Genomic DNA, 26084 nt, shown 5'->3' on the forward strand with positions numbered 1-26084 from the left:
TAATAAATTTTTAAGTTTTGAATTGGTTCTGATTGTATGGCATATACAAAATATATGATGTAATATGATAAGAAATCATTATCATTACAGAAAAACAAATGACTAATAAATCACATAATATATTTAGAGATTTTTGGTTAATATAATATATAGAAGACAACAACAAAACAGACATCCTTACTCACCAGGAATTCTGTCTCTATTAAACACATGAGTAGTTCAAGTCCCAACTACTTAAAAATATCAGGGAAGTCTGGATTCCTTAGCAATGAGCTTTCGTAAGGCTTCTTTCATATCTTTATTCCTTAAGCTATAGATAAAAGGGTTCAACATTTGAGGGAGCACTGTGTACATAATATATGACACTATAGTTGTCTGAGGGAAAACAGTAATTGAAGAGCTAATATAAACTCCAACTCCTGCACCATAAAATAAAGAGACAACTGAAAGGTGAGACCCACAAGTAGAAAAGGCTTTGTACTTTCCTCTAAGGGAAGATATTTTCAAAATAGAAGAGACAATTCGAGTATAAGAGAAAATGATTCCAAAGATTGGAATTCCACCAAATATAAATGTTGCAAGATATATGAGGATATAATTGATTAGAGTATCAGAACAGGCAAGCTTGATGACTTGAGCAAGTTCACAGAAGAACAGGGGAAGTTCATTATTTGTGCAAAATGATAGTCGCAGTACCATAAGACACTGTAATAAGCTGTTCACAATACTAATGATCAGGGACAGTAGAATTAGCAGATCACAGAAGTGGTGATTCATAATTACTGTGTAATTCAGGGGATGACAAATAGCTGCATAGCGGTCATAGGCCATTGCAGCAAGGATACAGCTTTCTACTAAAGCAAAATTCAGAACAAAGCAGGCCTGAATGAGGCAACCTGTGTAACTGATGCTCTGATCCTGTGTGTGAATGTTCTTCAGCATATTTGGAATGGTAGTTGTGCTTAGGCAGATGTCAGCAAATGAAAGTTTGGAGAGAAAGTGATACATTGGTGTTTGTAGATGAGAGTCAGAGCTGACAGCAATGATGATGAGCAAATTTCCCAGAATTGTGACCAGATATATAAACAAGAAGAGGCCAAATATGAGGAGCTTCATTGTAGGATCATTGGTTAGCTCAGTCAGATAAAAGTAATATGCACCTGTTTGATTTCCAGGTTCCATGTTGCTTACCAACCTAATAGAAACAGAAAGTAAAATCAAATGTAGGGACACCATGCTTCAGTATCGCTTGGGGACATTTAGTGATAAAACTTTTACTCTCAATTTATATATATATATATATATATATATATATATATATATATATATATACATATATGTATATATATGTCTGTATCTTAAATGAGGTATATATATATATATATATATACCTCATTTAAGATACAGACATGTAGTCAGTACTTAATTTCATTGGGTTGTTTGTGATACCTAATGTTTTATTCATTATCTATATTATCATATTTGGGTGTGTAATTTTTTGTACAATTACACACATGTGGATTTCAGAACAGGAATTTTAAGAGTTAGTTCTTTCCTTTTGCAACTTGAATCCTGAGGCAAGAATTCCAGTTGTCAACCTTGGCAGTAAGAATCTTTACCTGGTAAGTAATTTTGCAGGCACAAAACATTTTCTTTTGTAAAACTGTATACTTAATGAAGATTTTCCTTTTCTGCAAGGTAAAATAATGTAGAGCAAATATTTTCATATACAAACGTCTCCATCACTTCATCTTTCTTTAATAGCTCTTTGATGAAGACTAATTTAAATAATGTTATAAACATTTTCATTCAGGAAAGTAATTTCTACTTTCAATAATGGAAAGTTTATATTATTTCCATTATTGAAAGTAGAAAAAAGTAGGAAATAGTAAATCCCCTTCATTCTATTAGGGACATATGACAATGGCATAATTAAAATAATACCATTTTCTATCTACAAATATCTGACAGAATAACCTTTAGTAAACAGAGTATGTAAACATATGTAACAATCCAAAAACTCATATTTATTGTTATTAGGAAGTTGAGTGTGATGCGCTGATAATTTCTATTTTTAGTTTACAAAACAATCTCTAATTTAAAAGGGAAATAAGAGCAAAATGACAACATAGTTTGAAATGTATCTTTTACCTTTAAATGAATATCAATAGTAATAGATTTATTTACTATCTTTTCAAAAATAGTCCAACATAATTGGCATTTCTCCCTTAATCTGTGCTATCTACCTACCCCTGTATTTTATTTCATATCTATAGTCATCTTTCTGCTTTTACGTCTCATTTGTTCTATTATCCTTTCCTCCTTCCTCCTAACCTCATTTTCCTCTTGTCTTTTTGCTATTTTCATGAGCTGTCCCTGTCTTAAATATGTACGAACATATGCACACACATATATATGTATATCTGCATGTGTATATGTATATGATGTATCTATATGTATACATATGTATGTATATATGTATTTAAATGATAGATATGAGAGACTTTCTTTCACTGATTTAGATGCCCTTATCTTTATAAAACAGAATTTTGATGTGTGCCCAGTATGGCTTGCACTCACCATATTGTCCAGGCCACTATTCCTTTCCATTGTGAATGCCTCCACAATGAACATAATACAAGACATTCTGTGGATATTATACAAAGATCTTTAGCCATATACCCTGGGCCTATACAGATGGATTGATTTTATATGGTAGTATCATTTTTATTTTTGGTGAAAAACCTACATACTGTTTTCCATATTAAGTGTCCTAACTTAACTCCCACTATCAAAGAATAAGGGCTTCTCTTTCTTTTTATCCTTACTGACATTTTGTCAGTGAAACACATTTTCAAACTTCAACTCATACATATATTCTGGTAAGCATTGAGAATAAAATGAAAAGGAGGTTTAGCTTTTCTATCACTAAAAATATACATAGCACAGGAAAAGGGAAATATTGAGAATAAAATAATATGGTATTAAAAGATGGTCGCCAAATTGATTTCCACTTAGATGTAGAAAGTTATATCTAATTGAGTGTTCTTACATTTTTCTACCACCCTATCTACAGAAGATAAACCTTAGATACGTATGAGTTTGAGCAAAATATGTTAATCTCAGGATACATAAGCTATTTTTTATGTAGCACATATAAAACACTCAGGATCTTACCACTTATGTCCCTGTAGTAAAACAGTATATTCATTCTTGTAATATAGAAGTAGCTAATAAATTAGTTTTTAATTGGTGCAATTGGGAACTGAGAAAGCCATTATGAAGCAGACTGCAACATACAACTTTTCAAACAATCAGATGTGGGTACTCTTTGTACACTGGCAAATAGCTAATTGAATGTACTAGTCATTTTCCCATTCATTCACATTAAACTATTAACACTGAATATAAACAAATATATGTTTATTGGGCTTCATCATATCTTGATGAACACCGTGAGAATATTTCATTACTAGAAGTAAATAGGATGAAAGTACCCAGCAGCACTCAACATATAAGACCTCTATTCTGTCTTTGCTGTCTGAGTTTCTTATTTACTTGTATCAATTCTCACACAAAGATTCATAACCTCATTATAAAGGATAATATGTGATAGAAATTGAGAAACTTAGAACAGATAACATATATAGATTGAAAATTATGAAAAATCAAAGGAGTGACTAAGTGACTATATGTTAAAATACCTCATGGAAGGCTCTTCATTTGAATACTAAGACTGGAAAATAAATGAAATAAATATTATGTAGGTCTATTTGTATGAAACCATATAGGAAATAAAATGAATGGAATCATGAGTGATTTACATATTTATATCTTACCTAAAAAAGACATTACTAAGGACTTAATTTGATCAGAAGTAGCTGCAAAATCTTACCTTTATAGTGAAGATAGAAAATATGCAAGCGTGGGGAAACAAAAGAAAGTCACCAGTATTCTTTCCTGAATGGAACAGACCTATTGATTGAATGGGGTATGGATTCTACTGGCTCTGTCTCCCCAAGGGCTTAATATCCAAAGGTGTTCATTAGAGTAACTCTACAATACAATTCTCATCTCTTGAGTGCCTATCCTTAAAGAGAGAGAGTGTGTCTGTAGAAATGATTTCATCGTCACTGATGTGATGATTCCATTGAGAGATTTTAATCACTGAGGTTTTTTTTATCCATGTGTACATTTATTTTTTTAAGGAAATAATTATGTATTTGTCCCACACTATTCCTGACTCTAATTTTTTTTACATACTTCCAAATCTCTCTTTTAAATTAATGACCTTGTTTTTTATTAATTGATATATGTGAATACATGAATATTTCTAAATATAACATACTCAGTCTATATAATACTATACTGTATACATATTTTTGAGAGTGATCAATTGATCAATTGATCCAGAGGGAGCTTACTTCTACCCTTTTCAGCATTTTTTAGTTGTGTGGAGTTCTTTGTGTGGAATTAAGGTTTTAGGAGATTTAAAATAAAATCTGCATTAGCCCATTGCTATTATCTTTATTAAGTTCATGTTTAGGTAGTCCCTTTGTTAAAATATTATTATTTTGGCTTCAGACATTTCCAAAAAACACCTGTATTTCACTGTTCTTATACATGTATGCCATGTTATTTCTCTGAAAAATTACATTTTTATTTACAGATAAATTAAAATGCCTAATTACTATGAGCACTATGACAACATTGCCACTACACGAAAGTCATGATGGAGCAAGACTCTGAGCTCTCCAACGAATTCAGTCTGCTATAATTGGCCTGTAAGAATGTGGTTCAGGCGCCAAGTTGGCTTTGACAGCCATGTCGAGCATTGAACAGAAAACTGACATCTCCAAAGAGAAATTGCAGCTGATCAAGTACTATCAGATGAAAGTGAAGGTGGAGCTGAGGTCCATCTGCGCCATGGTCCTAAAATTGTAGGATAAGTATTTAATAGCCAGTGCAGCTAATCAAGAGTGTAAGGTCTACCTGAAAATGAAGGGAGATTACTTCCAGTATCTTGCTGAAGTAGTTTGTGTCAATTGTCATAAACAAATGATAGAAAAATCGCAAGGAGCCCATAATGGTGAATTTTATATAAACAAGAAAGATGAAACCTACACATCCAATTCACCAGGGACTGCTTCTTAACTTTTCTGTAATTTACTATGAGATCCTTAATAATCCAGAGCTTGCCCGCACATTGGATTTTGATAAAGCAGAGAGTGATCTAATGTATAAAGATACCTACAAAGATAGCATTCTCATCATAGAGTTGGTTACAGACAATATTATGTTAGTGTAAGCATCTCTGGCAGATTTTCTTAATTACTGTTTGGAATAAGAGAACCAAACTCACTTTGTAGAAAAATGTCATCCACAAGCACATAGACCTCCAGTGTATAAATAGGTAAGGTAAGGAATCAGGCAAGAAAGTCCATAACAAGATTTTCTCCAAAGTCTCTGCTTTCTTTTCTATAATCAGATTTCTGCCATGGCATCACTCAATGATGGAAAGTCATATCCTGTTCTTCCTTAAGTTGTTTTTAATTAGTGTTTTACTGCAACTGAAAGCAAACTAGGACTTCGTTTATTCTTCCCATTCTGTCTCAGGAATTACACATCATATATCCACAAGTCTCTCATATACTTACATTAAGATTTCCTATTAAATATGTACTTATGTATATGTAGGATATATGTAAAGAAGAAAAAGGATATGCCTTATGAAGTCTTTGAAGTAATTACTAGAATTAGATTTGCTGGTACCAATAAGAGAAAATAAGTTATGAAAAATAAGTCAAGCAAAATGAAAATATTCATGTGAAAATAATCTGTAAGTGTGTCAATTGTGGATTAATATGGAGAACATGATGCTTTTCATATAGTTTTATAATAATTTAAAGAATTATTCAATTATTTTTTTCATAGCAATCATTAATATATGGAAAAGGTACATAATTCTATATAGATTCATAGGTAGACAGATATACACACACACAGAGTGAGAGACAGATAGAGAAACAGAAAGATTGTACTGACTACAGATTTCTCTGAAGATTAAAAATGAAAATTTCAAAATTTCAAGGCTATGTATTATGTGTATCTTGTGTTATGGTTTAGTTGTATAATATTTCCAAAAAGTGAATTTTGAAGATTTGGTCAGCAAATGGTGGTGCTATGGAAAGATAATGTGTTTGGTAGAGCTAGTTTTATCAAAGTTTATATTTATTGATGCATTTATAGTTATGAAGTATTCTCATTAGAGTTCAGAAGGAGAAAGAGTATATTCACACTTTTCCCAGTTTTTCCTATATCTTCTTTATGCCTATCACAGTATGAGCAGCCTTTTTCTGCCTACTATTGTTTCTGCTTTTTCTCTAGGATCAATGCACCCATGTTAACAGAAAATTTGCTTGAAAATTTGAAATTCATGAGCCAAAATGAAACTTCCCTTCTTTAAGTTTACCTTGGAAGGATTTGCTTTTTAACCACAATGAGAAACTATTATTGCCATGATAACATTTTATGTGAGTATGCTGAACTCATTGAATTTAATAATTGTTTCTGGTGTGATTCTCTTCCCCAGTCATTTTCAATGTTGCAGTAATGCATAACACACAAACACACACACACACACACACACACACACACACACATGCATTAAATATACTTATTTCAATATTTCATATAAAATACCTTTAATTGAGATAAATTTTAATTTTTGAAGATTTCTAATGATTTTACTGACTCATGTACCTAATACATATTATTATTTAATTTGTTTTGAGATTTGTCTATGATAAGTACATACTGAGATCATGGATATTAAAATGATTTATCTTACAGAATCAGTATTAGTACATGGAAGAGAGAACATTTAAAATTCAGTGCTTTTTAGATTTAGCATAATGCTTTTAAAATTGTCTTTTAAAATTTTAAAATTCTCTTTCTCTCCCTTTCCCTCCCTCTCCTCTCCCTCTCCCTCTCCCTCTCCCTCTCCCTCTCCCTCTCCCTCTCCCTCTCCCTCTCCCTCTCCCTCTCCCTCTCCCCCTCTTCCCCTCTCCCCCTCCACCTCCCCCTCCTCCCCCCCCCCCTCTCTCTCATTTTATACCAATGCTAGAAAGGAAACACACAAAGAACAATTGTCATGACAGAAAACTCTTCCATGCAGAACAGCTTCTTAAGTCTCTGAGACATTAAAATGCCAGTATCCTTTCACTGTATGTATTTTTCATATTTAGTTTTATGCCAACAGAGAGGAATGGTAGCCCTAATTACAGATAGGTCTCCAGAATGCACTTTAGAATATTTCCTTGTATGCTTTCTGAGGTTTTCTTTATTCGTTTTCAATTGATATTTGTTTCTTTTTCTCTTGTTTTTACTACTTAGGTTTGATACACTACATCTTTCCATGTTATATGACCCAGAGACCATCTGAGTGCTGAAAACCAAACCAAGATCGTCTCTGAGCTGTCCAACAAATTCAATTTGCTATAATTGGCCTGTAAGAATGTGGTTGAGGCTCCAAGTTGGCTTTGACAGCCATGTCGAGCATTCAGCCTAGAAAATCAATTCTTGTAAAATAAAAGTACATACAAATACAAAGGTGCAAGCAAAAACAGTTACTGGAAAGTGAGGCCATGATTTGGATTTGAAACATTTTATAGATTATAAATATTCATTTTTTTTTACTATTGGATATAGATACAGAGAGAAGGGATTTAAAAAAAGAGATTGACTAGTGGAAAGTGAAGGAAGAGGTGTTATAATTAAATCACAAATTATTTTTATGATTTGTTTCATGCCCAAAATTTTATGTAAACTAAAACTAGAAGAAACTAAAATACAACCATATGTTTAAAATCTCAACTACCTCATTAACACTTAATCACAATATAGTTCATTATACATATGTGTCATTGAAGAATATATTTCTAAGATAATAGCAAACATGCATAAAATATTTCTAAATATAAATGCATATGGAAGTTTATGTTTTTCTGTTTTATTAGATATTATCTTCATTTACATTTCAAATGTTATCCCGAAAGACACCTATACCCTCCCCCTGCCCTGCTACCCAACCCACTCACTCCCACTTCCTGGACCTGGCATTCCCCTGTACTGGGGCTTATGATCTTCATAAGAATAAGGGACTCTCCTCCCATTAATGTCAGACTTGGTCATCCTCTGCTACATATGCAACTAGCGATGCAGCTCTGGGGAGTACTGGTTAGTTCATTATGTTGTTCCCCCTATAGGGTTGCAGACCTCTTTAGCTCCTTGGGTACTTTCTCTAGCTCCTTCATTAGGGGCCCTGTGCTCCATCCAATAGATGACTGTGAGCATCTACTTCTGTATTTGCCAGACACTGGTATAGACTCACAAGAGAGAGCTATGCCAGGGTCCTGTCACCAAAATCTTTCTGGCATATGCAATAGTGTCTGGTTCTGGTGGTTGTATATGGGATGGATCCCCAAGTAGGGCAGTCTCTGTATGGTCTTTCCTTCTGTCCTAGCTCCCAAATTTGTCTGTGTAACTCCTTCCATGGGTATTGTGTTCCCCATTCTAAGAAAGAAAGAAGAATCCACACTTTGGTCTTCCTTCTTCTTGAGTTTCATGTGTTTTGCAAATTGTATCTTGGGTATTCTAACTTTCTGGGCTAATATCCACTTATCAGTGAGTACATATCATGTGAGTTCTTTATATATATTGGATATTAGTTCCCTATCTGATATAGCATTGGTAAAGATCCTTTCCCAATCAGTCGGTAGCTTTTTGTCTTATTGACAGTATCTTTTGCCTTGCAGAAGCTTTGTAATTTTATGAGGTCCCAAATGTCAATTCTTGATCTTACAGCACAAACCATTGCTGTTCTATTCAGGAATTTTTCCTGTACCCATATCTTTGAGGCTTTTCTCCACTTTCTCCTCTATAAGTTTCAGTGTCTCTGGTTTTATGTGGAGTTCCTTGGTCCACTTAGACTTGAGCTTTGTACAAGAAGATAACAATGGATCAATTCTTACATGATAACCACCAGTGAAGTCAGCAAAATTTGTTGAAAATGCTGCCTTTTTTTCCACTGGATGGTTTTAGTTCCCTTGTCAAAGATCAAGTGACCATAGGTGTGTGGATTCATTTCTGGATCTTCAATTCTATTCCATGATCTACCTGTCTATTGCTGTACCAGTGTCATGCAGCTTTTATCACAATTGCTCTGTAGTACAGCTTGAGGTCAGGCATGGTGTTTCCCCCAGAGGTTCTTTTATTGTTGAGAATAGTTTTTGCTATCCTCAGTGTTTTGTTATTCCAGATGAATTTGCAAATTGCCCTTTCTAACTTGGTGAGGAATTGAGTTGGAAATTTGATGGAGATTGCATTAAATCCATAGATTGCTTTCTGCAAGATAGCTATTTTTACTATATTGATCCTGCAAATTCATGAGCATGGGAGATTGTTCCATTGTCTGAGATTTTTGATTTCTTTCTTCAGAGACTTGAAGATCTTACCATACAGATCTTTCACTTCCTTAGTTAGAGTCACACCAAGGTATTTTATATTATTTGTGACTGTTGTGAAGGGTGTTGTTTCCCTATTTTTTCTCAGCCTGTTTATCCTTTGTATAGAGAAAGGCCACTGATTTGTTTGACTTAAAATCATATCCAGCTACTGCACTGAAGCTGTTTATCAGGTTTAGGAGTTCTCTGGTGGAATTTTTAGGGTCACTTATTTATATATACTGTCATTTCATCTGCTAATAGTCATATTTTGACTTCTTCCTTTCCAATTTGTATCCCCTTGATCTCCTTTTGTTGTCTAATTTCTCTGGCTAGGACTTCGAGTAGTATGTTGAATACTTAGGGAGAAAGTGGGCAGCCAGGTCTAGTCCCTGATTTTAGTGGGATTGCTTCCAGCTTCTCTCCATTTAGTTTGATTTGGGGTACTGGTTTGCTATGTATTGCTTTTATTATATTTGGGTATGGGCCTTGAATTCCTGATCTTTCCAAGACTTTTATCATGAATTGTGTCAAATGCTTTCTCATAAACTCATGAGATGATCATGTGGTTTTTGTCTTTGAGTTTGTTTATATAGTGGATTTCATAATAGTAAACCATCCCTGTGTCCCTAGAAAAAAGCCTACTTGATTATGATGAATGATTGTTTTGATGTATTCTTGGATTCAATTAGCGAGAATTTTATTGAGTATTTTTCACCGGTATTCATCAAGGAAATTGGTCTGAAGTTCTCTTTCTTTGTTGACTCCTGGAGGTATTGGTGTAGCTAAAGTCTCAGCTAAATGGTAAACACTGGGAGTTTCAGGACAGCCCTTAGGATTGTGGAAAAAAACTCTAAAATATGGGTTCAAAAATATATAATTTCTCAACAAATAAAGATGCAATGTTAATTATATGAGGGCCTTCACAAATCTCTTCGCAGCTATACCGTAAGCCAAGTTTTCAGAATGCTACTAAAGAAGGAGATAGAAATATAGGGAGTGGTGATCATAGGAGTTCTCATTCAGCTACCCTTTTTGTTTATGCTTACAAAAGCATAAAGGCTCCTCAGACTAGAGTCAGTCATTGACAGAGCAAGGTGTGGAAGAAATTGTAATTTCAGGAAAGTGTCCCACACAGCTAGCTTATGGTCTGTGTTAAAAGGAGGCAGGTAAATCTCTGAATTCTTCTGCAATGTTAAAAGAAAATGTGTGCTTGCTCTCTCCTAAGAATTAAAGGGGCTAGAGTCACAGGATGCTGATTCATAGGATAATGAAAAGGAAATCTTAAGTGAATGAATGGACTGATATGTAACGTAGAAGAGTGTGCTTATGATCTGCAAGAGAGGATCTGTCCAGAGAATGTTTTAGAATAGCAAGAGAGAAAAGTGCATAGAAAACAGGCTAGTGCAGGCAATAGCAAGTGAAAGCTGTTGAGAAACAAAGCTATCTGGAGATCTTCAGAAAAAGCAGAACACAGAGAGAAAGAAAACTGGAAATACGTCTTGAACAGGACAGAGGCAGCCATCTTGTATCCACAATTTGACTTTGAGTACTTTCATGGCTCTCAGACACCCCCTCCTCAGAACCCTTCTCCAAGCCGAGGTTAGTCTTTGGCAGAAAACTACATAAAATAATTCTTTCATAATAGAACACTAATTACTCAAGCTAATACTGATCTTTTGGAATTACAGTTTAAAGTTTGAACATTTGAATAATTTGTTAATGGAGTTTTAATTATATATATAATTATAATTATTATCATAGTCACTCTAATTTCCCCATATACCTTAGATCCATCAAAATAAGCTCCTTTCAACTTTATTTATTTATTAGGATTCTATAGCCTAATACATTCAGTTAGTAGTGCTGATTTTCTCATGGGTGTAAAATTTCAGTGGAGCTTGGATAAGCATCTAGTAGCCAAAACACTTATATAAGCACCTTAGAAAGCTATGCTATAGTAGGTTTTACAGTTGTTAGCCAATTGTCAGCAGTAATTCCAGAAAAGCATGATTCCAGCAATTATTCTGAATATTCCAACTTTATTTTTTTATGGTTTTATAGCATAAAAATCGAGGACTGTGGAAAAAATAAATGTTCGTATCATCATGAAGACAATAAAGCTACTCAGAAATATAGTTTATGAAAAAAACTCAAATCAGCAGATTATTTCTTCTTACAGAACAAGACAAATTATAAAGTAACTTGTGATTTTTTTAAAATCAACGAAATAGGAATGTTGTTTTACTTGAATAAATTTATTTCTTTTGATTCAAGATTTTAAAAATTATTTTACATATAAGGAAAATATATTTAATTAACACTGATTATTTCTAAGCAAAAGGAAAGTTCTGAAATGTTAGCATTTTTTCTTAATTTTTTTATTACATATTTTCCTCAATTACATTTCCAATGCTATTCCAAAAGTCCCCCATACCCTCCCCCCCCCACTCCCCTACCCACCCATTCCCATTTTTTGGCCCCGGCATTCCCCTGTACTGGGGCATATAAAGTTTGCATGTCCAATGGGCCTTTCTTTCCATTGATGGCCGACTAGGCCATCTTTTGATACTTATGCAGATAGAGTCAAGAGCTCCGGGGTACTGGTTAGTTCATAATGTTGTTGCACCTACAGGGTTGCAGACCTCTTTAGCTCCTTTCATACTTTCTCTAGATCCCTCCATTGGGGGAGCTGTGATCCATCCAATAGCTGACTGTGAGCATCCACTTATGTGTTTGCCAGGCCCCGGCCTAGTCTCACAAGAGACAGCTATATCAGGGTTCTTTCAGCAAATGCTTGTTAGTGTATGCAAAGGTGTCATCTTTTGGAGGCTAATTATGGGATGGATCCCTGGATATGGCAGTCTCTAGATGGTCCATCCTTTTGTCTCAGTTCCAAACTTTGTCTCTGTAACTCCTTCCATGGGTAATTGTTTCCAATTCTAAGAAGGGGCAAAGTGTCCACACTTTGGTCTTTGTTCTTCTTGAGTTTCATGCATTTAGCAAATAGTATCTTATATCTTGGGTATCCTAAGATTCGGGTCTAATATCCACTTATCAGTGAGTACATATCATTTGAGTTCTTTTGTGATTGTGTTACCTCATTCAGGATGATGCCCTCCAGGTCCAACCATTTGCCTAGGAATTTCATAAATTCACTCTTTTTAACAGCTGAGAGTACTCCATTGTGTAAATGTACCACATTGTTTGTATCCATTCCTCTGTTGAGGGGCATCTGGGTTCTTTCCATATTCTGGCTATTATAGATAAGGCTGCTATGATCATAGCGGAGCATGTGTCCTTCTTACCAGTTGGGACATCTTCTGGATATATGCCCAGGAGAGTTATTGTGGGATCCTCCGGTAGTACTATGTCCAATTTTCTGAGGAACCACCAGACTTGTTTCCAGAGTGGTTGTACAAGCTTGCAATCCCACCAACAATGGAGGAGTGTTCCTCTTTCTCCACATCCTCATCAGCATCTGCTGTCACCTGAATTTTTCATCTTAGCCATTCTGACTGGTATGAGAAGGAATCTCAGGGTTTTTTTTTTTTTTTTTTTTGATTTGCATTTCTCTGATGATTAAGGATGTTGAACATTTTTTCAGGTGCTTCTCAGCCATTCGGTATTCCTTAGGTGAGAATTCTTTGTTTAGCTCTGAGACCCATTTTTTTAATGGGGTTATTTGATGTTCTGGAGTCCACCCTCTTGAGTTCTTTATATATATTGGATATTAGTCCCCTATCTGATTTAAGATAGGTAAAGATCCTTTCCCAATCTGTTGGTGGCCTTTTTGTCTTATTGACGGTGTCTTTTGTCTTGCAGAAGCTTTGCAGTTTCATGAGGTCCCATTTGTCAGTCCTCAATCTTACAGCAAAAGCTATTGCTGTTCTATTCAGGAATTTTTTCCCCTGTGCCCATATCTTCGAGGCTTTTCCCCACTTTCTCCTCTATAAGTTTCAGTGTCTCTGGTTTTATGTGAAGTTCCTTGATCCACTTAGATTTGACCTTAGTACAAGGAGATAGGAATGGATCAATTCCTTTCTTCTACATGATAACAACCAGTTGTGCCAGCACCATTTGTTGAAAATGCTGTCTTTCTTCCACTGGATGGTTTTAGATCCCTTGTCGAAGATCAAGTGACCATAGGTGTTTGGGTTCATTTCTGGGTCTTCAATTCTATTCCATTGGTCTACTTGTCTGTCACTATACCAGTACCATGCAGTTTTTATCACAATTGCTCTGTAGTAAAGATTTAGGTCAGGCATGGTGATTCCACCAGAGGTATTTTTATCCTTGAGAAGATTTTTTGCTATCCTAGGTTTTTTGTTATTCCAGAAAATGTTAGCATTTTTAACCTATAATATTTTCATTTTTACCATAGTATCACAAGTATTTTATATGTAATAAATTTATTATGGTACATAAATGAAGCACATTTGCATAAATAGAGGAGTAGCTTCCTGTTATTCTTTATATCCAGGTATCCTATGAGTATACAAAAGGGAATAAAGGGATAAAATAGGAAGACAACAAAATTTTGTGTTAAAGTACTCTAAGTGGATGTGCTCCAGTACTAAATGCTTTCCCAAGTTCTCACCTAATAACTGCATAATCTAAGGAAGTTTTTTTTTTCATTCATGAGTATTGCTCCCCAAGGATTTTGGCAACCCATTGCTTCCTTAAGAATTATAAAGCTAGACTTATGAAGAGTTGTGGATATTGATGCCACAATCTTCCAGGACTACACACACTACAGAGTAAGGAGTATGGTATGGACATCTCTGCTCAACATCATACTTGGCAGTTTTATTCATGTCAGTAGGCAACATAAGCTATTCTATTTCCATGAAACAGAATTCATTGTCATTTTTTGTTTCTTTCTCATGTAGTTCCCATGGGCTTCTCTTTCATTTCTGATGATGAGCTCAAGAATATTCCCTGTGTCCATGCTAAGGATATCTGAATTTTCCTAGATGATTATTTTTACTGGTTAATCTGGTTATTCTTACTGGTTTTACTGGTTAATCTGATCTATGCATGTTAGTCTTCTTCAAACAGTGGGATTATGAGGATAAAAGTTGTTGGAATGCTCAACTTGTGAAGTATCTGCTTTACTGCCTTCAATTTCCATTACTTTTCTTCTATTTTGAACCAGCAAATGAGAAGAATTTATTTTGCTAGCATATCCTGGAGTCCATTTATGAGTTACATATGCCAAATCAATTTATTTTTTTGTCAAATGTGAAATATGTTCAGAATTCTCAGTCATGTAAATAATTTAGAAAATAAATAATGGTATTGTCATTCACTGCCAAAGTCTTATTCCAAAATGGCTAGCAAGCTTTTACCCAAAACTACGTTCTATTTATAAATATTCTAAAGGCCACAAATAGAGGATGGGGGGCATACCATGATGATGCCCATGTCCATATGTTTCCATGTATTAACTATGGATTTCTAAAACAAAATGCAAAATAAAATAATACTAAAAGAAATAAGAATGTATTTATACTTTCTTAATTCATAAATGATGATATTTTACCATCAAAATTCTTGAATATAGTAAAGAGCATAAATTAATATGTATGTTAATTTCCAGTGCACTAACGTTAAACTTTCAAAGAAAAGGGAATTACTTTATGTTAATTTTTCTATTATATAATCTTGAACTAATATACACATTACATGAATATATCTTTGTATTATATATATATGTATATATACAGATTTATTATGAATTATATGTTTGTTCTTAGTTCAAATCTTTTTGTTATATTATCGTTTGTCTATCATCTTGATAATACCAGACATCTTACTTTTTCTTTGTTATCTTAGGAAATACCCATCTGAAGTATATATAATAAGCCTAATAAAAAGGTAAGCATCTCAATATCTGTCTTACATTCCACAAATAAACAGAAAAATCTAAGGAGTGCTTCTATTTTTACTGTAATTTTTCTATAGAATGTTAGCAAATGCTTTCGCTTCCTATTCCGACCAGCAGAAAAGAGCGACAACACTACAGTCTTCTCAAAACAGTTTATTTAGGAACCTTTCAACATGCATGCATGAATCTCTCTCTAGGAATAGTCAGTCTCTTGTGTATATTCGGCACCCAATCGCAATCCCTTATATAACCTCTCAACCATGCCCCATCAGCCCAGTCCAAGTAATAGCAGTCCATTGGCCAGAATATGTTCACTCGTCATATGGTCCAATCTTGCATCATGGTGCACCTGCACAGTTCTCACGATGGTCGTGGCTTATTTTCAGGTGTATGAGGAAGTCAGGTGCAAGTCATGAGACTTGTCTGCCGTCCAGGGCGCCATCTTGGGACTGCTGCCATACCCGCTCCTCACAAGATGCAAAATCAGCACCTGGTTGTCAGTGATATTCCCATAACTCACATTGTGGATGTTGTTGACATGTAAAACAGTTGACTTTCCAACTCTTGTATTTACAGAACGTTGTTCCAAAACATATGTAGGAATTGTTTTCCTAGGAAGAGTTTAACTTCTGAACACTGCAAGGCAGTACGCATGAAGAAAAGAACCTGGGGAAAACTAAGCAAACTTTCATCATTGACATATTAATTAACTAGTTTAACATAATTTTAAATGTATAGCAAGTACAAAAACTATGAAAAAAAAAAGGATAAACTTTCTTGGACAGCTGTGTAAAAAGCTGGGAGTAATATTAAATTTTATTTATTTATTTATTTATTTATTCATTTATTATATGTAAGTACACTGTAGCTGTCTTCAGACACTCCAGAAGAGGGAGTCAGATCTCATTACGGGTGTTGTGAGCCACCATGTAGTTGCTGGGATTTGAACTTCGGACCTTCAGAAGAGCAGTCGAGTGCTCCTACCCACTGAGTCATTTCACCAGCCCAGGGATATTATTAGAATAATCAAAATAACCATAGAAGTTATAGTAATGACTCACAGATAAGGAGTATATATCAAAATCAGAACCTGATTTTGAACCAACACAGCAATGTCAGGCAGCTTAAAATAGGTTATAACTTTAGTACCAGAAGTATGTAAACCATCTGGTCTCGTGAGGAAATTACATTTGTGTGCTCATACACTTAATAGTTGTAAAAAGATAATATATATATAATATTTGGAAAAATAACACAAGTAAAATTTTCAGTGTGTATGTGTGTGATGTATATCTATGAACATATTTACATATCTAGATCTGGTTCTATAATGATAAAATTAGTAAAATGTGAAGATTTTTACATCTTTCTGATATTTGCCATGAGAAAATATATCCTATATATAATTAATATCATATTTCAAAACTGTAGAATGACAAATGATATGAAACTAACAAATTAAAGATAATACATTCACAAATTTTATATGACATATAAAACATCATAGGAAAACTCAAACATGCTTACTCGTCACGAATTCTGTCTCAGTGGAAGACATGAACTACTCAAATCCTAAACAATTAACATATCACAGAAAGCAAGATACCTTTGTGATAAGTTTTCCCAAAGCTTTCTTCATGTTTCTATTTCTTAGCTATAGATAAAAGGGTTCAACATTTGAGGGAGCACTGTATACATCATATAAGACACTGTAGTTATCTGAGGAGAAACACTAATTGCAGAACAGATGTATACTCCCACTGCTGCACCATAGAAGAAGGATACAACTACAAAATGTGACCCACACGTAGAAAAGGCTTTGTATCTTCCTCTCAAAGAAGAGGTTTTCAAAATAGAAGAGACAATTCAATTATAAATATTTTCTCCTGAATTTATAAACCTTGAGGTCTCATAAGAGACTCTGCAATTTCAACAGAAATAATTCATGTGAGGTAGAAGATGAAAAAAATCAAATAAATAAAATATGTAGCATGAATATTGTTAAAACCAAAAATGTACCATAATGCTAACATGCCACGCACTCCAGTCGAGTCAGCTTGTCAGGCTGAGAGGCCTGGAAGCCACTCACGAGGCAGAGAGTTTCATGGAAACTCACCTCCTGGAGTCTGGCGTTCTCTTTAACCCATATACTCATATCCTATTCCTGAGTTAGTCTGGTGTATGAATCCACGTGCTCTCTTTTAGTATTATCTTATTATAAGTGCCTTTTAAGATTGAATTCTGACATAGCTAAGCCTTCACCAGTGTTCTAATGTCCTAGAAAGTCATTGAGCAGACCATGGGCTTGGAATTCAATAAGAATGTTGCCTATTCAGTGACATTCAGAATTGCCTCTGGCATTACACTATCGCTTTGAATAAAAGTGAAGTTACTGCCCTACACAGGAATTTACCATCATCTAGGAAGAAGGAAGTTTGAGACCTAAGGAGGAACCAGAGTAGATACTTAGAACTATAGATAGCTGAGTTACACCAATACACACATATTTACAATGGCCTAGGGGGAAGGTGGACTATATGATAGACTAAAATGGGAACTATGGCAAGGGCACGAAGCCCTTGACCCTGGCTTCTAAGATTAAGTGGACCTTAGGTGGAGCTCCTTTTGATCCCAGTTGTTAACAATGAATTCTATCCCAGGTGGTTCCTGTCAGACCTTCTGTGTTTGTATTCCTCTGTTTTGTTTAAGAATCCAGTAACCTCTTTGACCTTGCTGGTGTGTCACCCAACTTCACTATTTTCTTCTGTATAAAAAGTTTGATGCTCGATTTGACAAATTACATTCAGATTCTACACAACCTCTCCTGTGTGCATCTGTCTGTCATTCCCTCCAACGCTTTGCCCACCTGCCCCAGAGGCCCGTTCCATGCAGACAGACAAAGGGATCCAGAGGGTCTGTGGCACTAAGATATAGAACATTCCTTATACAGAATAATATATATTTTAAAATACATAATATTTATAATATTTTATCTATATTTGTAAAGAAACATCAGGAAATAACAAGAATTGATGAGGAATTAGTTTGATATATGAATCATAGCTGAATAAAATATTAAATACACATATTGAGATCAGAAATTACTATCAAGGAATTACCTTGCTCTTAAAGATAAAAAAAAAAATGTTCCTTTGTATAAAATACAGACAAATGGGGTGAATATTAATTCATCAGGCCATGTCTACCATAGGCAGAGGCATAGTTTTTCTTGTTGAAGTAGGCAGATTTACTGAATGAGGTATTCACAGACAGATTATTTTCTCTGTATCCCCAACAGTTCAATATCCAAAGTTCCTCATTAGAGTAGCTATGATATTGATTGGTATTATAATCCCTGGAGGTCCAACCCTTAAAGATAGAAAGTATTCAAGTGATTTCACCCTCATTGATGTAATTACTCCCTGGAAGAGTTTCCATCATTCACTTTTCTAGCACACAGTATTTTTTGTTTCTTTCATATATTGAGAATATATTGTAATTACATATTTTGCCTCAGCCCACAACTCTCTCCAATTCTTTCTCTGTTCTTCCAACTCCCACTTTCAAAATCATGGCCTTAATTTTACTAATGTCTGTTACACACACACACACACACACACATACATCTATTCCTTGTATGTATATTTTTCCATACTAGCTATTTGACATTGAATAAATAATTGGTGTGTTTTTCCTTGAGGAAGACTATTTCTTCTGCTTGTAGCATTCCTCTCTTTTTTTATGTTTTTCTTTTAATTTTCTTTTATTTTATTAGAAATTTTCTTTGTTTACATTTCAAATGTTATCTCCTTTCCTGGTTTTCCTTCCAAAAACCACCACTCCCTATCCCCTCCCCACTCCCCGTGCTCACCAACCCACCCACTCCTGCTTCCTTGCCTTGTCATTCCCCTACAATGGGGAATGGAGACTTCATGAGAATAAGAGCCTGCCCTCCCATTGATGACCAACTAGGCCATCCTCTGCCACATATGCAGCTAGAGCCACGAGTCCCACCATATGTACTCTTTGGATGTTGGTTTAGTCCCTGCGAGCTCTGGAGGTACTGGTTAGTTTGTATTGTTGTTCTACCTTTGGGGTTGCAAACTCCTTCAACTCCTTGGGTTCTTTCTCTAGCTCCTTCATTGGGGACTCTGGGCTCCACCCAAGGGATGGCTGTGAACAATCACTTCTGTATTTGTCAGGCACTGACAAAGCCTCTCAGAAGACAGCTATATCATACTCCTGTCAACAAGCACTAGTTGGCATACAGAATATTGTCTGGGTTTGGTGATTGTATATGGATACCAGGTAGGGCAGTTTGTGGATGGTCATTCCTTCAGACTTTGCCACACTTTTTGTCTCTGTAACTCCTTCCATGGGTATTTGGTTCCCCCTTTTAAAATGGATTGAACTATCAACACTTTGTTCTTCCTTCTTCTTGAGTTCATGTTTTTATTGAATTGTATCTTGGATATTCTGAGCTTCTGGGCTAATATCCACTTATCAATGAGTGCATATCATGTGTGTTTTTTTGTGATTGAGTTACCTCACTCAGGATGATATCCTTCAGATGCATCCATTTGACTAAGCATTTCATAAATTCATTGTTTTTAATAGCTGAGTAGTACTCCATTGTGTAAATTACCACATTTTCTGTATCCGTTCCTCTGTTGAGGGACATCTGGGTCCTTTCCAGCTTCTGGCTATTAAAAATAAAGTGATTATGAACATAATAGAGCATGTCTCCTTATTACAAGCTGGGACATCTTCTGGGTATATGCCCAGGAGTGGTACTGCAGGGTCCTAAGGAAGTACTATATCCAATTTTCTGAGGAACCACCAAACTTATTTCCAGAGTGGTTATACCAGCTTGCAATCCCACCAACAATGGAGGAGTGTTCCTCTTTATCCACATCCTCGACAACATCTGCTGGTACCTGAGGTTTTGATCTTAGCCATTCTGACTGATATAAGGTGGAATCTCAGGGTTGTTTTCATTTGCACTTCCCTGATGACTAGGGATGTGGAACATTTTTTTTAGGTGCTTCTTAGACATTCAGTATTCCTCTGCTGAGAAGTATTATTTGTTTAGTTCTGTAAGCCATTTTTCGAATAGGATTATTTGTTTCTCTGGAGTCTAACTTCTTGAGTTCTTTGTATATCTTGGATCTTAGTCCTCTATCAGATGTAGGATTTGTAAAGATCTTTTCCCAATCTTTGGTTGCCATTTTGTCTTATTGGCAATGTCCTTTGCCTTACAGAAGCTTTGCAATTTTATGAGGTCCCATTTGTCAATTCTTGATCATACAGCACCAGCCATTGGTGTTCTGTTCAGGAATTTCCCCCTGTGCCCATATGGTTAAGGATCTTCCTCAAATTCTCCTCTATAAGTTATAGTATATCTGGTTTCATGTGGAGGTTCTTGATCCACTTGGACTTGAGCTTTGTACAAGGAGAGAAGAATGGATAAATTCACATTCTTCTACATGCTAACTACCAGTTGAACCACCACCATTTTTTGAAAATGCTATATTTTTTCCACTGGATGGTTTTAGCTCCTTTGTCAAAGATCAAGTGACCATAGGTGTGTGAGTTTATTTCTGGATCTTCAATTCTATTCCACTGATTACCAATTCTGTGCATTTTTTATCACAATTGCTCTGTAGTACAGCTTGAGATCAGGCATGGTAATTCCACTAGAAAATTTTTATTGTTGAGAATAGTTTTCACTATCCTAGGTTTTTGTTATTCCCGATGAATTTGCTAATTGTTCTTTCTAACTCTGAAGAATTGAGTTGGAATTTTGATGGAGATTGCATTGAATCTGTAGGTTGCTTTCAGTAAGATGGCCATTTTTACTATATTAATCCTGCTAATCCATGAGCAATGGAGAACTTTTCATCTTCTAAGATCTTCTTTGTTTGGTTTCCTCATAGACTTGAAGTTCTTATCATGCAGATATTCCCCTACCGTAGAGTCACACCAAGATATTTTATATTATTTGTGACTATTGTGAAGGGTGTTATTTCCCTAATTTCTTTTCACCCTGTGTATCTTTTGTGTAGAGGAAGGCCACTGATTTGTTTGAGTTAATTCTATATCCAGCTACTTTGCTGAATTTGTTTATCAAGCTTAGGAGCTCTCTGGTGTAATTTTGGGGGTCACTTCTGTATATTATCAAGTCTTCTACATTTCTTTTTTATTAGATATTTTCTTTATTTACATTTCAAATATTATCCCTTTCTTTGTTTCCCCTTCTAAAATCCCCTACCCTCTCCTTGCTCCCCCTGCTCCCTAACCCACCCACTCCTGCTTTCTGGGCCTGGCATTACCCTATACGTAGGGATAGAACTTTCATAGGACCCAGGGCCTCTCCTTCCTTTGATGACCAATTAGACCATCCTCTGCTACATATGAAGCTAGAGCCACAAGTCCCTCCATGTGTTTTCTTTGATTGGTGGTTTAGTCCCAGAGAGCTCTGGAGTTAATGGCTAGTTCATATTCTTAATTGCCTATAGATCTTTGCATAGTTGAAGCCTTTTGAGATTTCCTCTGTCCAATGCAGCATATCTATTGTTGTTGTTCTTGTTCAGTTTATGCTTAGATAGTCATACTTTGAAGATTTTATGGCTATAGTTTCTATCATAACTAGGAGACATGTTTTTTATAGACCTTGTATATATATCAAAAATAGTTTCTCTAAAAAGTTACATTGTCAGTCTGGTGAGATGGCTCAGTAGGTAAGAGCACCCGACTGTTCTTCCGAAGGTCTGAAGTTCAAATCCCAGCAACCACATGGTGGCTCATAACCACCGGTAATGAGATCTGATGCCCTCGTCTGGTGTGTCTGAAGACAGCTACAGTGTACTTACATATAATAAAAAATTAAAAGTTACATTGTCAATTACAATTATGAACACAGTACTGATTTTGACAGTTTCAAAGGTAATTCTTATTTTACCATTAAAAGTTTCCTATATATGGTTACAAATAGTAATACTAGGCAAGTTATAAACTGTTTTCTAAAAATTTAAACTCTCAATGTTTCTGGCAAATTCTTATTAAATGATGTTAAGTGTATATTTTATTACAGGTTATTTACTTTGTATGTGTGTTTTTAAGGAGTGTTTCCACATGCTGTGGTACATGTGTGTCAGACAAAATTTACAGGAGATTGTTCTCGCCTGCCACCATGTAGGTTCTGGGGATAAAACTAAAGTATTCAGGCTTTGAAGAAAGTGGAATGTTAATGCTAAGCCAGTAAAATGGTCCATATTACACTTTTTAAAACTATTTTCTTCTTAAAATTATAATTAATTTTAAAATTTTATGTACTCATTCACTTTAGATTCCAATATCATTCCTGTCCCATCTCTTCCCAGTACTCCCTCTCAGAGACTTGACCCATTCCATCTACTTTTCTCCTCTGAGAAGGGAGAGACTCTCCTGGTTATCATATCAAGTCACTGCCTAATTAGGCCTCCCACTGAGGCAAGACAAGGCTGCTCAGGTAGGAGAACATGATCCACAGGAAGGTAACAGATCCAGTCACAATCCCACATGAGGATCAATCTGCACACCTGCTACATATATTTGGGGTCCTTTGTCCAGCCCATGGTTTCTCTTTCGTTGGTGATTAAGTCTTTGTGAGACCCCAAGCATCCAGGCCAGTGACCCTGTTAGTCTTTCTGTGGAGTCTCTGTCCTCTTTGAGTCCCTCAATCCTTCCTTCAACTTTTCTATAAAACTCCCCAAGTACCATCTAATGTTTGATTGTGGGTCTCTGCATCTGTTTCCATTGGCTGCTGAATGGAGCCTCTCAGAGGACATTTATGCTAGGATCCTGATTATAAGTATAACAGCTCCATTAATAATATGAGCGATTGGTTTCTATACAAACACTATGCATTTTTATTACTATTGCTCTGTAGTACAGCTTGAAGTCAGGGATGGTAATATATTTAACATTCTAAATCTAATAGAACAGAAAGAGAAAACTAATCTTGAACATTACAAGAGACAACTTGCTATATGGAAGACCAGTAGCTAGTACACTAAGATCAATGATTAATTAATGGGCCCCCATGAAACTGAAAATCTTCTGTAATTCAAATGATTCTGTTAATAGGGATCCAGAATTTCTTTTACTATACAAGGTTGTTTATGCCATCCTAATATTTTTGGTTTTCCATGTGAAGTTGAGAATTATTCTTTCAAAGTCTATAAAGATTGCTCTGTAGTTTTGATGGGAATTGAACTGAAGTTGTGGATTGCCTTTGGTAAGATAACCATACCAATTCATAATCATAAGAGATCTTTCCATCTCTTGATATCTCCTTCAACTTCTTTCTTCAGAAACTTGAAGTTCTTGTCATATTAGTCACTCACTTGCTTGGAAAACATTACACCAAAATATTTTATATTATTTGTGGCTATTCTGAAGTGTGTTGTTTCTCTAAATCTTTTCCAGCCTTTTTACCATTTGTATAAAGTAAGGCTACTGATGTCTTTTAGTTCATTATATATCCAGCCATTTTACTGAAAGTGTTTATCAGCTCTAGGAGTTCTCTGGTACATTTTTGAAGGTCACTTATGTATATTATAATGCCCAGGAATAGTGACTTCTCCCTTTCCAAAATGTATCTCCTTGATCTGTTTTAGTTTTCTTATTGCTCTAGCTAGAAATTCAAGTTCTATATTGAGAACTTAGGCAGAGAATGGGCAGCCTTGCCTTGTCCCTGATTTTAGTGAAATTGCTTTAAGTTTCTCTCTATTTGATTTGTTGTTCACTATTGGCTTGCTACATAGTGCCTTTATTTTGTATATATATATATATATATGCACCTTGTATCCCTGTTCTGTACAAGTCTTTTGACATGAAGAGGTGTTGAATTTTATCAAAGGATTTTCTTTTTCAGTATCCAATGAGATAGATGATTATGTGATTGTCTTTCATTCAGACTGTTTGTATGGTAGCTTATGTTGATAGATTTTTTTTTTATATTGAACCACACCCAGTATCCCTAGAATAAAGTCTACTTGATCTTGGTGAATGATATCTTTGATGTGTTCCTGGATTCATTTTACAAGTTTTTTTTTTTTTTTTCCCTGAGTCAACTGTTTACTGGAATACTTTACTTTTTTTTCTTTTTTTATTAGATATTTTCTTTATATATATTTCAAATGCTATCCCGAAAGTTCCCTATACCCTCCCCTCTGCCCTGCTCCCCTACCCACCCACTCCCATTTCTTGGTCCTGGCATTCCCCTGTATTGGGGCATATAAAGTTTGCAATACTAAGGGCCTCTCTTCCCAGTGATATCCAACAAGGCCATCTTCTGCTACATATGCAGCTAGAGACAGAAGCTCTGGGGGTACTGGTTAGTTCATATTGTTGTTCCACTTATAGGGTTGCAGACCCCTTCAGCTCCTTGGGTGCTTTCTCTAGCTTCTCCATTGGGGGCCCTGTGTTCAATCTTATAGATGACTGTGAGCATCCACTTCTGTATTTGCCAGGCACTGGCATAGCCTCATATGAGACAGCTATGCCAGGGTCCCTTCAGCAAAATCATGCTGGCATATACAATAGTGTCTGGGTTTGGTGGCTGATTATGGGATGGATCCCTAGGTGGGGTAGTCTCTGGATAGTCCATCCTTTCATCTTAGTTCCAAACTCTGTCTCTAACTCCTTTCATGGGTATTTTGTTCCCTATTCTAAGGAGGAATAAAGTATCCACCCGTCGGTCTTCCCTCTTCTTGATTTTCTTGTTTTACAAATTGTATCTTGCATGTTCTATGTTTCTGGGCTAGTAGCCACTTATCAGTGAGATTTTGCAAGTATTTTATTGTGTATTTTTGCATCAGTGTTCAGAAGAGAAATCCATCTGAAATTTTCTTCATTGAGTGTTTGTGTATTTTAGCTGTCAGAGTGACTGTGACTTAGAATGAGTTTTGCTGTTCCCTCTGTTTCTCTTTTGTGGAATAATCGGAGGAGTATTGGTATTCACTTTTCTTTGAAAATCTGGTAGAATGTGGTTAAAATCATCTGGTACTGGGTGTTTTTTTTTTTACTGTTTCCTTTTCCTTAGAGGTTATAGGAATTGTTAGTCTGCTTACCTGCTCTTCATTAAACTTCAATAAATGTAATCTCTAACAAAACAATTGATTATTTCATTTAGATTTTCCAGTTTTGTCAAATACAGGCTTTTGAAGTATGACCTAATGATTCTTTGAAGTTTTTCAGTGTCTGTTGTTATCACCTCCTTTGCATTTCTGATTTTGTTAATTTGGATATTGTCTTTCTGATTTTTACTTAGTTTGGCAAAGGGTTTGTCTACTTTTGAAAATTTTCTGAAAGAACCTGCTCTTGGTTTCACCAATTCTTTGAATTATTCTGTTTCTAATTTTATTAATTACAACTCAGGTTTTGATTTTATTTATTTATTTATTTATTTATTTATTTATTTATTTATTTATTTGCCATTTATTCCTCTTGAGGGTGTTTGCTTTATTTTCTCCCTGGAGCTTTCTAGTGTGCTTTTAAGTTGTTAATATGAGAACTCTTAAGTTTCCTTTTGAAGAACTAGTTCCTTAAGATGAACTTTCATCTTAGCACTTCTTTATTGTGTCCCATAATGCCACACCCACTCCAGTGAAGTCTGCATGGCAAGTCCAAAAGCTTGGCTGCACTCC

At 35.3% G+C, this 26084-nt stretch overlaps 1 protein-coding gene across 1 annotated transcript; it reads right to left on the reverse strand.

Moving 5' to 3' along the window:
- Positions 1-243: 243 nt before the first annotated feature.
- Positions 244-1182, reverse strand: LOC110301821 (olfactory receptor 7G1-like). The gene has a single exon (XM_021172489.2). It carries the CDS (start codon positions 1180-1182, stop codon positions 244-246), a length of 939 nt encoding a protein of 312 aa, XP_021028148.1.
- Between the last annotated feature and the right edge of the window lie 24902 nt (positions 1183-26084).

Source organism: Mus caroli, unplaced genomic scaffold, assembly GCF_978045245.1.
Source record: "Mus caroli unplaced genomic scaffold, Mus_caroli_1 scaffold_11, whole genome shotgun sequence".
Classification (NCBI taxonomy): Eukaryota; Metazoa; Chordata; class Mammalia; order Rodentia; family Muridae; genus Mus; species Mus caroli.

Excerpts from the sequence above, each read along its gene's own strand:
- LOC110301821 (XM_021172489.2), bottom strand. The coding sequence starts at position 1,182 with ATGGAACCTGGAAATCAAACAGGTGCATATTACTTTTATCTGACTGAG.